The sequence below is a fragment of the Episyrphus balteatus genome, chromosome 1 (assembly GCF_945859705.1).
Source record: "Episyrphus balteatus chromosome 1, idEpiBalt1.1, whole genome shotgun sequence".
In the NCBI taxonomy this organism is placed as follows: Eukaryota; Metazoa; Arthropoda; class Insecta; order Diptera; family Syrphidae; genus Episyrphus; species Episyrphus balteatus.
Genome location: NC_079134.1, coordinates 124,793,360 through 124,809,559, shown reverse-complemented (window position 1 = coordinate 124,809,559; position 16,200 = coordinate 124,793,360). Strand labels below are relative to the sequence as shown.

At 28.9% G+C, this 16,200-nt stretch overlaps 1 protein-coding gene across 1 annotated transcript; it reads right to left on the bottom strand.

Moving 5' to 3' along the window:
* Positions 1-15,032, bottom strand: LOC129906595 (diacylglycerol O-acyltransferase 2-like). The gene is made up of 6 exons (XM_055982405.1): positions 14,881-15,032; positions 1,205-1,302; positions 1,006-1,137; positions 586-930; positions 312-511; positions 1-222 (listed from the first exon to the last, which is right to left on the bottom strand). Exons 1-6 carry the CDS (start codon positions 15,004-15,006, stop codon positions 65-67), a joined length of 1,059 nt encoding a protein of 352 aa, XP_055838380.1. The 5' UTR covers positions 15,007-15,032; the 3' UTR covers positions 1-64.
* Between the last annotated feature and the right edge of the window lie 1,168 nt (positions 15,033-16,200).

The following is a 16,200-nucleotide window of genomic DNA, read 5'->3' as shown; positions in this document are numbered from 1 at the left end:
TCTTGTTTTTTTTTTTATTTAATACTATCGATGGATCTTCAGAATTTAGTTACTAATTCTTAAACTAGTTCATAACTAGAACAGCTTCTTCAGGATTTTCAATATATTTATCTTTGTAAGTATCGAAGATGTCTTTCAGATCGTCCATGAATTTTTGATGTAACTTATCGACTTCTTCTTCGTTAGGTTCATCACATTGAGGAACATCGATTGGTGCACCAACTTTAAGGAAAATGCAAAAGAATACATTAAAATTTTTCAAATCATAATTTAGATAGTAATTTAGAATGCCATGATTGATTTTAACTCACCAACTTGAACAATACGTTTACGTTGTGGTAGCATTCCTACACTGTACTGGAAGAATCCCCTTCCTAAAATTAGTAGAGGAGATATCCCAGTTATTTTCTTGAAAAGTAGTTGCATTTTTCTTAATAAAGAATCTGGAGGATTATCAACTTGATCGAAGACATCAACTTCACCAAATGAAAATACTGGAACAATGGCAGCACTGAATAAAAAAAAAACAATTTTAAAAATCAATCAATTTTGTTTTTATCTTTTATCCTGTCTAAAATATCCTACCCAGTTTTCATGGCTAATTTGATAAATCCTTTTCGGCTTTTAATAGTCAAAATATATTTTCCTGGTCTCGAATCCAATGCCTCTCGAGCACCACCAACAACAACAGCTACAGCTGTCGCAGTACAATCATCAGCCAAATTAAGTGGATCCTGTGGATCGTGCGAGGTTGTTAAATTATTGATAAGTGAAGTCCTTGTCACTGAGACTAGACCCCATGATTCAATAAGATGACGAAAGAACGGACTGTTAAAATGTATTGCGAGAGTTCCTACATTTGGACGAACTTTTGGAAATAGTTCTTTCCATTTGGAAATATCAACTGCCATGTTTGTGAAGACTCCAATTCTAATTAAAGAAAAATTAAAAATTTAGGAAAAAATTAAACAAAATTAGTAGATTATTATTCATGTCAATATTTACCCCAAAACACCATGAGGATAACATGCTAAAATATAGTTTCTATTAGGAGGCAGTTCAGCTGTTTTGACCAATTCAATAGGGAAATAGTCTCGGAAGTGTTTCCAAAAGAAATTGTCTCTCATACATTTTACACTATGAGGAAAAGAAGTTTTTAATTTATTTGAATGATATGGGAGGTAATAAAAAATATTATTCTTACCCAGCACCTCTTACAGATTCTTGTGCCCTTTTTCGATCATAATATAACCAAATTCCATAGGCAACCAAAAGTGCTCTTATGTAAATATTTCCACAAAGCTTTAAATAGAATTAAAAAAAATTGTTTTTAATACGAGTGAGTAATTTCGTCTTAATAAAAAAATATATAAGATTTATGAATATGTTATCTACATAATTCGTAGTAAGATAAGGAAAATGTAAATGTTCAAAAACCATTGTAAACAAAAAAGTCATTTACAATTTTAGCGGAAAACTCATACATTTTATGATACTTAGGAAAACATGCACCCGGAAAATGTGTTTTATTGATTTTAGTCTTAAATAAAAAATATTTTGTTTTGTTTAAGATAGGTAGTTTTTTTTAAGTTGTTAGTTTGCATGCATTGTAGAGTCGGATTTTCACTTTTTGACTATCTTACGGTAATTGATTTTAAAAAAGTTTCAAAGGCTAAATTTGTATGTAAGAAAAACTCTTTTATACACATAGAAAAAGACCAATTAAAATTTAGCGGATTTCTACATGTTTTTTTTGTCAATAATGCCGTCTAAAATTAAGCGGAAATTTACTTTAAAAAATCTTTTTATTTTTATGACAGCAAAAATATCTTAAATTAAGTAGATTTCCGCTTAATTTAAGACGGCAAAACAACATGCAGAAATCCGTTTAGTTGTAGGTGTTTTTTTTTTCACCTAAGAACTTTTATAAATTTATTGATAGTTTGTAAAGAATTTTCGTTACTTTCTAAAACCATAAAACAAATTTTGTTTTCATTTTAAAACTTAAGGTTTTTCATTTTTTAACAATCAGATGGTTACCCTAGCTATCCAAAATTAACTGATGGTAATATTCCCTATCTTAAACAACTACGCTACATTGTAGATCTAGCTAGGAACCTTTATTCATATATTTATTGGGTTATTGATAAGGTTTTAAGAAAAACCATAAAAATAATAATTCAAAAACTTTTAAATTTTGTAATCTTGTTTTTTGATTATAAGAACTGTTCAGTCGGTTATGAAATGGTCTACTTTTAACTATTTTCGATAATCGAAAATATAGGTTGCGTGTTAGTTGGAATTAGATACCAGAAAACCTATCTGCACCTACTTGTTCTTGTTTTATTATCAAAAATCAGTAGTCGAAAAAGCAAGCAAAATAACAGCAAATTTATTTTTATAAACTCATGCGGTTTATGATTCGTCGATTGTTTTTGAAAAATGCGTTTTAACATATATAATAACTGCTCATTGTTCCTACAAAAATGTCAAAAATAGAAAAAAAAAAGTTTCAAACAACTCTTGATTTTGTTTTTATATGCACATTTTTTGTATTTAATGTTAAGATTATTAAAATCATATTGAAACCAGTCAGAAATCAAGAAAACGGTTTTACGTGAAGTATCAAACAAAAAAGAGAAAATAGAATACTGCGTCGCACGTACTTGCTCTCATGGAAAATGTTACTTAAAACATTAAAGTTTTTTTAATCATTGAATTTTTTAATTGAATTAAAACTCTTTTCTTATAGTTTTAACCTCCAATCGAATCTTGAAAAAAAAAAATCAAAATTGTTAGAGCCGTTTAAAAAAAAAAAAAGTTTATTTATATAAACAAAATTTAACCATCACAAAAAAAGCATTCCGAAATATAAATCGACATACATCATATAAAACAAAATTTCAAGAAAAATAAATTGATCCATTTTCAAAAAAATTTAATATTTTTTTTAATCCAAACAATATTTATAATCATTTTAACATTAAATTTACTTAAATCTCTTTTTACAAAAATTTTCAATGAAATCAGTTAAGTTGTTTACGAGAAAGTCGGTATGTCTGTGTGTCCATCTGTACACACTGTAACAGCCGAAACGGGTGGACGGATTTTGTTCAAATTTGGTACAGATGATTTCTATAGAATTCTTGAAGTTGTTTTTTTTTATATCTCGCTTAGAAAGTGTACCTACCTCAAATACAAGTTTCAAGTCATAGCAAATAACACGAAGACGGCTCTAACGATTTTGATGAAACTTTGCAGACGTGATTGCAATTAAAATCCATTTTTAGTTTTTCTCAAAAAAGGCAAATAACTAAAAAAATGTTCATTGATTTCAAAAATCTTAAAAAACTGCTCCAACGATTTTTATTCAAATAAAGGCTTGGCCACACCGGAGGGTATGCGGTATAGCGGTAACGATATTTGTACTAAAAAAATTCCACACCTGAACGTTGATGTGTCAGTTTGGAATTTTTTTCATACAAGTACCCTCACCGCTACCCGGAAGTGTTTGTAACTAAGCGTAACATTTTTGTACACAATTTTTGTAAAATATTTCAAAAAACAGGTTTCAAAATTCCTTAATACAATTATTTCATTATTGAGTTTTCATTAAACGTCCGTTATTATACTTCAAAATAAAGCTTAAGCGCGATAAAGGCTTAAATTATAGCTTAAAGATTCGGCGGTGACTGCGTGACAATTTGTTAATATACACCTTCAGATTTACAAATTAACATTCCAAACATACACCTCATTTACTTGAAAAATTCTTCCTTATTTCGTGACTTTTCTTTATTAAAATATTTTGTTCTTTTTCGACCTGTAGCCGACGAAAAAGAACAAAATAAAAAAAAAATCATTTACTTGAATACTGTCATAACTCAAAAATTACGAATTTTGAGTTATTAATGGAGAAGTGATTGGAATAAAGTAGTAATCTTTAATCCTACAGAAAGTCATATCTTAGATTTTAAAACTGAAAGAGAAGGAGCACTTCTAGTTTTGTTTTAGAATCCAACTTTTTACATACAAAATAGATCGATACTAAATTTAAAACTCGTTTCACTTAGGTATAATGTACACAAACAAATTAATATATTTTGACTTAACAAATAGTAGGAATATTAGTATTTCTTACGAGGAATAATGCAACAAACGCAATTTGTGCAAACGTTCCCAGTCCTAAAATTAGGAATGACCAAACGCCAACGGTAAATGTTTGGATTCGTCTCCGGACTGGAATCCCCACTGGTGCCCAATCAACCATTTTCAATTACACTTCTTCTTTTCACCAACAAAATAAAAATAAAAATTCAATTAATGAAACACTAGTAATATGACAATCAAATGTTTTCCGGTTCGATTTGAACGAAGAACTATTTCGGAATAACTTGTCATTTATTATTATTATTATTTTTTTTTATTTCATAAGACTTAATTCTGGTTATCGCAATTTTGGGTATTTATTTTGATAAATTCAAGGAAAATAATCAAAATTAACTGATAAGGTTGCACTTCATATCAACTTATTGATAAAAAAAAAGTAAACTATATATTTCTAAAAATAATACATCTTATTGGGAGAAATGCGTTAACTCCATATAACGTTTATTTAATATTTTAAAAATTTGCATTATTTGCATACTTTTCTGTATGTATTTGTGCTTACTTGATAACATTAACTTCATTTTTATCTTAAATGGAGACGGTTTCAATATCTGTATACTGTATTGTAAATAAAAAAAATAAATATTAAACCGATAAACTTCACATTGTTAGTAGGCTTAGGTTAATTTTTATCATAATAATCGTGAACTTTTTGAACTTTGATTAGCCGAAAATCTTTGTTTTTTTTTTCTTTTTGTAACTACATAGATTTGTATCTGTGTCTAGACTTCGTAATTACAAGCCACTATTTCTTCGTTATCAATCCACTTCAATTTTTTTTTTCAAACTACCAACACATTATTGGCTAATCGCAATTTCCAAAGCATGAACAATACTCGCACAAATTGTATGATAGAGCGGACAACAACAACTGGAACATTAAAGAAAAAGTCATGTTTGGTTTTCACATATCATTTCGTAATCAGTGCGACAAGCCCTTTAAAACTAAATCTCCACCCGAGTATTTTTTGTGTTTTTTAGACTCTTATCATCAAAAGCCCATTACATTTTATTTAAAATGTATTTCTGTCCTCCTTTCTAAAATGATGATTCTGATCAGCATCTTCCGAACAGCCGTTTTCTTTTGCCATTATAGATACATACACTGCCATACACTGAACGAAGCTTTTCTGGACTTAAGCTTTGATATGATCAAAGCTTAAGTCCAGAAAAGCTGCTGGAGCAAACCTGCCCACGGATGTAAAAAATCACTTTATTTTTAATGCATTTGCTTTTCAATACAAATTAAAAAAAAATATTTTTTGCAAATATTAAAAAGAAGTTGGCATTAAAAAAACATATTTATTCCAACTGAAAAATATTTGCATTCAAAGTTTGTATTGCGACTGAAACTAAAAATTTGTACATAAAACAAAATATGTTATTGCAAATGGAAAGAAAAATAAAATGCACAACTGGGGTCAGGGGCGGACTGGCCCACCGGGCATTCTGGATTTTTCCCGGTAGGCCCTCGGGCAAGAAAACATTTCTTAAAAGCACTTGAAGTTCAATTTTTAAATTCACTCACGTCATGCTTCAAATCGGTTTCTGGCCTTTTTAGTCAGTATAAATCTATTGGGCCCCTTATGGATCTTTCGAGAACTATAGAATTATGTTTGTGAGCCCCCTATGTATGTTTCGAGGCCCACAGAATTATGTTTGCGGCATTTAAGTCAACGTAGGCCTCCTATGGATCATAATGGGCCTACCGAATTCTGTTTGTGGGTCCCCTATGGATTTTCAAAGGGCCCCATATGGATATTTCGAGGCCCACAGAATCATGTTTATGGCGTTTAAGTCAATGAAGGCCTCCTATGGATCTTTAGGGGCCTACCGAATTCTGTTTGTGGGTCCCCTATGGATTTTCAGGGGGCCCCATATGGATCTTTCGAGGCCCACAGAATCATGTTTATGGCGTTTAAGTCAATGAAGGCCTCCTATGGATCTTTAGAGGCCTACCGAATTCTGTTTGTGGGCCCCCTATGGATTTTCAGGGGGCCCCATATGGATCTTTCGAGGCCCACAGAATCATGTTTATGGCGTTTAAGTCAATGAAGGCCTCCTATGGATCTTTAGGGGCCTACCGAATTCTGTTTGTGGGCCCCATATGGATCTTTCGAGGCCCACAGAATTATCTTTATGGCCTTTAAGTCAATGAAGGCCTCCTATGGATCTTTGGAGGCCTACCGAATTCTGTTTTGGGGCCCTATATGAATCTTTCGAGGCAAAAAACAAAAAACAACAAAAACTTAATCTGTATAGATTTTTGAAAAATCCAGATCCAGATTTTACTTTCTCTCGATAAAAACAGTGGTGCCAAGGTACTTTATTTGTTGTGTTAAGCCTGAACTACATCAAAACACAACGTTAAAAAAGTACAAAAAAGTAAACACGATGTTTTTTCTTCTTCCCCCTAGTAGCTTGTTTGTATATCTCTCTTTCATTTTAAAAAAAGTATTCGGTTCAAAAAGCTTGAACAAGACCAAGTTTTCGATTTTCACAAAGTTTCGATTTGTGAAAAAACAAATACACTGAAACAATATTTTATATCCTTTCCGTAAGGTAGCTCTTCGATCACATAGTTCCTGTCATTTTCCGAAAAAAAAGCTCTTTTGACAAACAATTGAAATTTCAAATACATTCGATTCCCTATAAGTCGTACTGTATCACTAACAATTCTCGAGCTACTTGTATTGTTTCAACCGTCCTTTGCTTCAACAGTACCTAATCTCCCCTAATTAGAGATTAAGGTGACAAAATATGAAATAAAAGTAACAAATTGAGTTTTTAAAAAATATTGAACTCTTAATTGTTTTGCAGCAAAAAATATTTTGATTTATTAATTATTTCTTATTATTAAGAAATGTTTTAGTGAAAGAATTGTAAAAAACAAAAATCTATTATGAGCGGAGGGAGCAAAATACAGTTGCAAAGTCGGGACTTTTCGAAATTTCGCAAAAACTGCATTAAATCGAAAACCGTAAGAATTTGAGATGAACAAGTTACCACATTCTGAGAGTCCTTAAGTTAGCCTATCAGCATATTTCGTTTGATCCATTACTTTTGGGACACCCTGTGTATACAAAATATTTAACAAATTTTTAGCAAACACGAGTTGTGGTATAATTACGGTGACCATATTTCTGGGAGCAAAACCCGGAACAAAAAACATTATAAAATCGTAATAGAATGCATAGATAAAGAAAATATCAAAGCTTTTTATGTACCTGATAACTCACAAAAATATTTTTAATTTAATTTTATAAGAATTTTAATATCAATTTAAAAAATGATATAAAATTTAATTAATTTATCGAAGTACCTAATTTACCGGTTCAGTAAAAGGTACTGTTGGTAACTGTTAAAAATATTATTTTTTTTTGTGAAAATCGTGAAGTGTTGTTTTTTAACATTATCATTTTATTTTAAAAGATTTTGAAATTGTGAAATCTTAAATTTTAATTTAACTTTTAACATGTAATTAAAAGTTTTGAAATTTTAAAGGGTTCATTATTCAAAAAACTTTTTCTTGTGAAGCTTTAACATGACAAACAAAAGCACTGGATAAATTCACGAAAACTTTTAAAAATAAATGCTTTTATTTGAAAAAATAAATGATTTTTAGCATTTACATTTTCCAAACTTGGTCAATTAATTAAAAGTATGTACAATTAATAAAAAAGGACTATCACCGACTAATTTCTATAAGTCGGTTAATGTGGTTGCAGTCCTCGTAAAATGCCACATGTTCCGAAAAAATAGATAAAACATCCTTAACAATTATTCCTGACCGACCAACCCCTTATATTTTAGAAAAAGAAGGTGCAATAAATACGAGATCGTTAATAAAACGTTAAAAAATATTTCTAATATTTTTTATTTATATTAAGAACATACATACATTTTGAAAAAAAAGAGCTTGTTTCTAATTATTTTTCGACCACTGTATATAAAAAAACAATTTCTGCATATCAACTTTTATTTTTAAATATTTCGAGGAAGTAAATAATTATGTAAGTATTTTGTGGCCCTTTTCCTAAAAGTCCCGGAAGGCCCTTTGACTCCCAGTCCGCCCTTGACTGGGGTCGCACGTACTTGCTCTTGCAGTTCAAAGCACTTTTATGTTAGCGTACTAGAATAGGTGATTGTTAAAACAACATAATTATTATTATAAATTTGTTTATAGGGGAGAAAAAACCGCTATAATTTCCATGACGCGACCGAATTTACAATGTTTTGACAATTTTAATACCTCAATTGACATTCTTATAGCATTCAAATTGACTAATTTAACAAAATTCTTTTCAAAATTATAGCCTTATAAAAATTTTTAAAAACACTTATGTTGTTTTAACAATCATCGATTCACTTGTAGATTTTACGAGCTGCCTCTATATAAATTTTAAAGAAATTTCGTTGAGGTTGGGGAAGAGCCAACATTTAGGGCAAATTTTTTTTATGAAAAATTTTTTTATTTGACTTTTTTTGGAAAAAATAAAAATGCAGTTTTATTGCAATAGCTTTGAATATTACGTCTGCAAAGTTTAATCAAAATCGTTAGACCCGTTTTCGAAATACATATTTGGTTTAAATTTAAAAAAAATGTATTTGAGGTAGGTACACTTTCTAATAGAGATATAAAAAAAACAACTTTCCGAATTCCATAAAAATCATCCGTACCAAATTTGAAGAAAATCCATCTACGCGTTTAGGCTGTGGAAATGTGTGTACATGGACGTACAGACGCACGGACGGAATTCTGAGACCCACTTTTTTGGAATTCTCCATTATCGGAGTAATGTTGGTTTTGATTAAAACCTCAATTTTTTTTTTCGACACGAAACCAATACTTGCCCTATGAGTAAGTAAAAATTGCATTAAACAAAAATTTATTGCAAATATAAAATTTTCTGTATTAAAACAAAAAAAAAAAATTCAATGCAAAATGTGTCCATTAAATATATTTTTTTGAATAGGTATAAGTCGATTTTGGCAATTTGGTTTTATAATGCTTCAATATTATAGGTAGTTGAAATAGCTAATGTATGTCAAATACCTGTAAGAAATTCGACGAATATGTATTTAAACAAAATGTTTAATGCACACATTTTGCTTTGATTTTTTTTTCCAATTTTTTTTATTTGCAATACATGTTTTCTTTTTAAGTAAAATAAAATTAAAATTTTATTTTCAATGTAAATTTTTTTCATTTGCAATAACATAATTTTTTATTGCGAAATATTTTTAGTCGTAATAAATATTTTTTTCAATGCAAATACTTTTCAGTCGCAATAATTTGTTTTAATGCAAATATTTTTCAACTGCAATAAATATTTTTTTAATGGATTTTGTTTATTTGCAATAAATATTTTTTTTTTTAATTTCAAATGCATTTATTAATTGATATTTTTGCTACCCTGCTCTTGCCAACCGCTGCACTGATGGCTACTTTGATTTGAAAAGGTACTAAAGTGCACTTAAGACTCTTATTATCTCAGTCGTTGCTATGTTGCAGAGACATGGACGAACGCGGATCAAAACTCTTTAGATTGTTTTGATGGAAAAATTTGTCTCCCGATTTTTGGTCCCATCTGCATTGATTTTTGTTGGAGAAGAAGATACAACAACGGACTTTACAGGTTGTACGAGGTAATAAACCTGCCAAACGAGTAAAGGAGCAACGCTAGAAGTTAGAATCCACAGTATCCTTGTATTCTTCCTATTCTTTTTATTCTTAATTTATTAATATTACTAAGACCTTACTTTTTTACTAAAAAAAAAATAATAATAAATTGGTTTTCAACTTAAAATTATTAAAATTTTTGACTTCACTTCTATAATTATTATAATATCGTTGGTATTTTTTGGGGGCTTCACTTTGAGATATTCACAAACAATTTTTGATTAATTTTAACTTAACAAATAGTATCAATATGAATATTTCTTACAAGGATTAAGGCGACAAACATATGTTGTGCAAACAATCCTAGTCCTAAAAACAGAAATGACCAAACACCAACAGTAAATGTTTGAAATCGTCTCCGAACTGGAATCCTCATTGGTGCCCAATCAACCATTTTTCAATAACTTTTTTTCACCAATAAAATAAAATAAGAAAATAATAAAAAACTTGTAATTCAAAAATCAAATGTTTGCCGGTTCGATTTGAACGAAGAACTGTTTCGGAATAATATGTCTTTGACTTTTTATTATTCCATAAAAATCATTTCTAGCTATCGTGAACTTTTTGAACTTTGATTTGCTGAAGATCTTTGTCCTTTCTTTTTGGAACTAGATTTTGTATCTGTGTGTAGATTTAAGAATTACAAGTTATTATTTCTCTGTTATCATTTCGCTTCACTTTTTTCTAACTACCGGTTATTATAGATTATAGAAAGTAAAAGCATTTGATAGTAAGAATATCATTTGATAACACACACATAAAAAAAAAAAAACAGAAAAAATCTTGTACAACGAAGTAGACCCAGCTAGGGTTATTGTTGCGATGCGCGGAATTTGAATCTAGGTTCCGTTTGCCCCATCAGGCCCTGGTTTTAAGTAAATAAAAAAACCACAAAAAAACTAGATTGCAAATTGCACTTTCCTGAAAATAACTTGTTGAAAATCCAAAAAATATATTTGTAATTTTTGTGCCTAAATGCACATGCACACGCACACGTCTTTTGACTGTGAACTCATATCATTAAATTAAAACTTATTTCTTTGATCCAAAGATATCTGCCTCCGAATGAAATGTTGATTGTTAATAACTCAACCTTCAGCCCTCAAAGTAAATTTTGTATTTCTGCTTGCCAACTGCTTCCGAATGGAAACTAATATTTCGATTGCTAATAAGAATAACTCAGTAACCAGACCTCAAAGCAAATTTTGGGTTTCAATTGTGAATAAATCTTTTAAAGACGTTTCTTTGGATACCTCACTCAAAGGATTTTTAGGAAATTTTTTAAAATTATTTTTTTTTCCACAAGGGTTAGTTAGCTTTGGATTTTTTCGAAAATCCAAAAAAATATATATTTCTAATCTTTGTGCTTTAGCTTAGAATAGGTCTTTTCAGTGTGAACTCATATCTTTAAACCAAAACTTATTTGGAAGCTTTGAACCAAAGATATCTGTTTCCGAATGGAAAAAAAAAATATTTCGATTCCTAATAACTTAGCAGTTAGCAACCAGACCTTAAACCGCAAATTTTGGGTTTCGACTGTGAATACATCTTTAAAAAACCTTTCTTTTAATACCTCACTCGATGGATTTGGAGGAAATTTTTCAAAATGCATTTTTTTCGACAAGGGATTAACCTTGGATTTCATTCGAAAATCTAAAAAATACTTTTTTTCTAATTTTTGTGCCTAAATGCATAGGCCTGTTCACTTTGAACTCTTATCATTAAACCAAAACTTATTTCTGAATAAGTAATAGGCCCGTGCCAATAACACAGGTCAACACGAAATTTGTGCTTGGGTTGTGACTATGAAATTATGATAGATATATTGATACTCATTTGGAAATTGCAGAGCAATTTCCGCAGTATTCAAGAAAATCTGTCTTTTACAAAAATTGTCGGACGTAATTTTGGCAAAAACTCGAGAACGTCTTAACCGATTTGGCTGATTTTTGTTTTGTTTTCTTCATTTTAATGCTATTCATATTCAAAAAAAAATAAAAAAAAGAAGAAAATTAAGAAGAAAAAAGAAAAATTAAATCGAATTTTTCGTTTTGTTCGAATTTTTGTCAAATGGGAGCTTGAGGCATTATTATTTGATACCTTTTCAATATTTATGGTAAAAGTAATTTACTTTGATGGTACTTTTAGTCTACAAAAATAACTGTATCCATACTGTAGTCAAACTAATTCATATTGAAATTCTTTATTTACTCAAACATTAAATTAATTTGTTTGCATAGTATTTTTATTATTTTGTTGCATATACAGGGTGTCTAGAAAGTAATAGATGAAACGAAACTTAAGATCTCTCAGAATTTAGTAGCTTGTTCAGCCCAAATTCGATAAAATATGCAGTTCTTGTGAAATTTCCCTACTTTGCAACAGTATTTTGCTTCCTCTGCCCATAATTGATTTTTGTTTTTTACAATTCTTTCAATAAAACATTGCTTAACAATAAGAAACAATTAATTAATAAAAATGTTTTTTATTTTATACGCCATTTTTCTGCAAATTAATTAACCGTTTCGTAAAAACTCAATTTCTTACTTTTATTTCAGAGCAACAAGACCAAAAAAATTTGTATTGTGTGACTCTGGTTTATTATTTTTAAAACTTATCCCGGTATTGCAGTTTTTAAAAAAAGTATAAAAGTTTCCAAAGTTGAAGTTAGATCAAAAAATATTACAGTTTGAACTCAAAAAACAGGGTTTTTCAGAGCAAAAAACCCTTGTATTCGTCATAACTTTTTTCTTATAATTTAAGTCGAATGAAGTGCTTTAGCAAAATTGTGGATCATTCAATTATCTACATTTTATACCTTAACAGTTTTTTTTTGTACAATGCACGGTTCTTGCACTATAGCTCAAAAAACTCGAGTTAGACTCACAGGGTATGAAAATTGTATTTTTGCTCCCAACACTACAAAAGCAAATCTAAGGAGGGAAAAGGGTGATTATCTATTGTTTTGGTTTACCATGAACCCAAAAAGTACAAATTAAACCCAAGCACAAAAAATATTTTTATTTTTGTCGACCTGTGTAATTTTTAAAAATAAAAAAAATTATTAGCAACTTATGGGTGGTGCGAAAATTTAGGATAAATGGTATATGAAAGGGGAAAAATTAATTGGAGGAAAGGGGGTGGGTGTGCGAAAAAGTGGGGTTTGTGTCAAAAATCGTGGTTTTTTACGATTTCTGTCTAAAGTAGACGTCCTATCGATAAAAGTTAAATGCAGAAGTTGTAGGTAGTAAAAGTGTCTACAACTTTTACTCAGTCCATTTTTTTATATAACCTCAAAAATATTGGATAAAATTCAAAAATACCGACTTTTTTATTTTTTATTTTTATCTTTTATAAAAATACTTGGATTTTACCAAAACTTGGTTAAAAATTACTTTGTCAAAGTTTTCTATCTATTTTAAATGTTTTTTGAGCAAACAATTAATTTTTTGACGAATTTAATTTGAAAAAATAGACTATTTTTCAATTAAAAAAGTTACCGAAAAAAATTTTTGATTTTTGAAAAGTTTGGAATGCAGTTAATTAGATTAAAACCTTTTATTAAAAATTGTGTGGAAAAGTATAGTTTTGTTTTAGAAAATATTGTGAAAAATTGAAAAAAAAATACGATTTTTCCGTAAATAGCAGTAATATTGGCGAGAAATAATTTTCCATAGAAACTTAATTATACTTTTCTAATGGCTTTTGACCTCCTTAATTTGAATCTAGCATTAGAATAGCCCTAAAGTGCAAAGTTTTTGAGATATTGAGTTTTGAACGTCCAATATACTATTTTTGTGATGTTTTGGCATTGTAATATCTCAAAAACGTAATATGATAGAATTAGATTAGAGCTAAGCGCATAAAAAACCATTAGAAAAATATACTTTGATTCTATCAAAAAAACTTTTTGACTAGTGAAATCGAACAAGGCATTTGATTTTTTCTGCCCTGGTTGATTTCACTTGTCGAAAAGTTTTTTTTTTATAGAAATTTTTCTAATTATTTTTTTTTCAGACAATTTTAAATAAAAGGTTTTTATCTAAATAATTACATTCCAAACTTTTCAAAAATCAAACAATTTTTCGGTAAATTTTTTGATTGAAAAATAGGCTATTTAATTTTTTGCTCAAAAAACATTTAAAACAGATAGAAAACATAATAAAGTAATTTTTAACTAAGTTTTGTTAAAATCCAACCATTTTTGTAAGAGATAAAAATAAAAAATAAAAAAATCGTATTTTTGCATTTTTTTCAATATTTTTGAGGATATATACAAATTTGAATAAGTAAAATTTGTAGACACTTTTATTATCTACAACTTTTGCATTTAACTTTTTTCGATAGGAGGTCTACTTTTGACAGAAATCGTAAAAAAACACGATTTTTTACACCCACCTCATTTTTTCGCCCAGCCACCCCCTTTCCACCAATTTGTTTGTGGGCCATTTATTTTTCCCCTTTCATATACCATTTATCCTTAATTTTCCCATCACCCTTATAATGCTAATAATATTTTCACTGGTCTATAATTCTATATGGTCATATAGAAAAGAAATGTTACGTATACGCCACAGTATTTGATTTGCTATCCAGATCCACTGATATTCACAAAAAATTGTACAAAGAAAGTTAAAAATATTATAGCTATTGCACGCAAGCGATCATACGATATTGCATTTTAATTCATTAACTAAATAAAGGTACCTTTATGTCATCACAAACGCACTCTGAACATCGTAAAATATTTATAATCTAGCCAAGAATTTAATAGAGGCATTTAAAAATTTCATAACAAACAACTTTATTGCCCAATGCATGCGACTTACCTACACAAAAATGATTGCGCTTGACAGTTCTAACAGCTCATTAAAGTTAACCTCATTATTATCTTTTCATAATACCTACTCACTATTAGATAACAATAATTTTTTTGTTTTAAATAATTTTATAAAAAATAATTTTTATAAAACTTAGAATTAAGAAAAAAAAAACGAAACAGTTTACAAATGTATGTGGGTACTCACCAAGATCTTAGTACACAAAAGTGATAGCAAAATTCCAATTACCGGCCCCCCATAAATGTACACACCAACAATAATTGTTTGAATTTTTCTCTTAGGTCGATAGATAGCCGGTTCAATTTTACCCATTTTTTATTTATTAGATTTTCTTATTAAAATATCAATACACTCAATTAACTGAACTATAATTCAATCTCAAACCCTCATTCGATATTTCTTAAAACAAATAAAAAATAAATCTTTCGATTTTTTTCTTCTCCCGTCTCGTATCAACACGATCAAAGCACACACAACCCTTATGAGAATTTCCGTGATTTGAAAAAAAAAAAATCGTAATTAAAAAACAAAACCTAGAATCTAGGTCAATGTTTAGCAAGTTTAATTTATTAGAAGCAAATAGAATATTATTTTGCTCGCTTAATTATCTATTTACTTGTTTACTTGTAAGTCATCGATGTGTATATAATAAATAGAATTACAATTTCGAATATAAATTGTGACGATTTGAAAATTACCAAGTTCACATGCTGCTCTTAGAACTCAGCTGTACTATTGTAAAATTATGCAAGCTTAAATGAATTAACTATTACGTTCTGCGAGAATTTACTTGACTACTGGTTGGAAATGTATCTTTAAGGAGAACTTGTACTACTGAATGGCATCATCTATGTGACGAACGAAAAAAAAAAATACAAACAATAAAGTTGCGTGTGGAATGATTCATGTGAACTTAAAGCTATTCAAAGCAATTCGAATGTTATTATACCTAGAAAATTATTATATTTGCAATTTTGTTTAAAACATTTCAGATAACGAACAAAAGTTAATAAATCATTATAAATTAAAAAAAAAAAAATAAAAACAATTAAGACCTCAACGGTAGCTGTTAAAATTTAGATCAAATAAACGAAAAAATTGGAAGAGATTAGTAAACAATTAGAATGTAATCATTCTTAGAGCTACCGGGATTTTAATAAGATTTAATACGTTTGGGTTTTCCTAATAAAATCTTAAAATCATTCTTATAACATTTACTTATCTTGACATCCATACTGTTTTGGTTCTGATTAAATTCTGTCTTTGTACAAAAAAAAAAAAAATATTAATGCAAAGTCATATTTCTTTGTTAAATTTGAAATTTTTATTTAAAATTTTTTGTATATTCATTTTTTCCTGACTTAAGAATTTTAATCAATAAAAACTTTTTCAAAGTAGCCACATTTCTTTGAATTTAACAAATATTTTAAGATAGCAAACCAAGAACAAAAAATGTAAAACGTCTAGACAGTTAAATATACTTAATACTTACATATTTATATCATA

Coding starts and splice junctions, on each gene's coding strand:
- LOC129906595 (XM_055982405.1), bottom strand. CDS start 15,006: ATGGGTAAAATTGAACCGGCTATCTATCGACCTAAGAGAAAAATTCAA. Junction 1,303..14,880: donor TTTTGTGTACTAAGATCTTG/GTGAGTACCCAC, acceptor TTCTATTTAAAG/CTTTGTGGAAATATTTACAT. Junction 223..311: donor TAAACGTATTGTTCAAGTTG/GTGAGTTAAAAT, acceptor TTTTCCTTAAAG/TTGGTGCACCAATCGATGTT.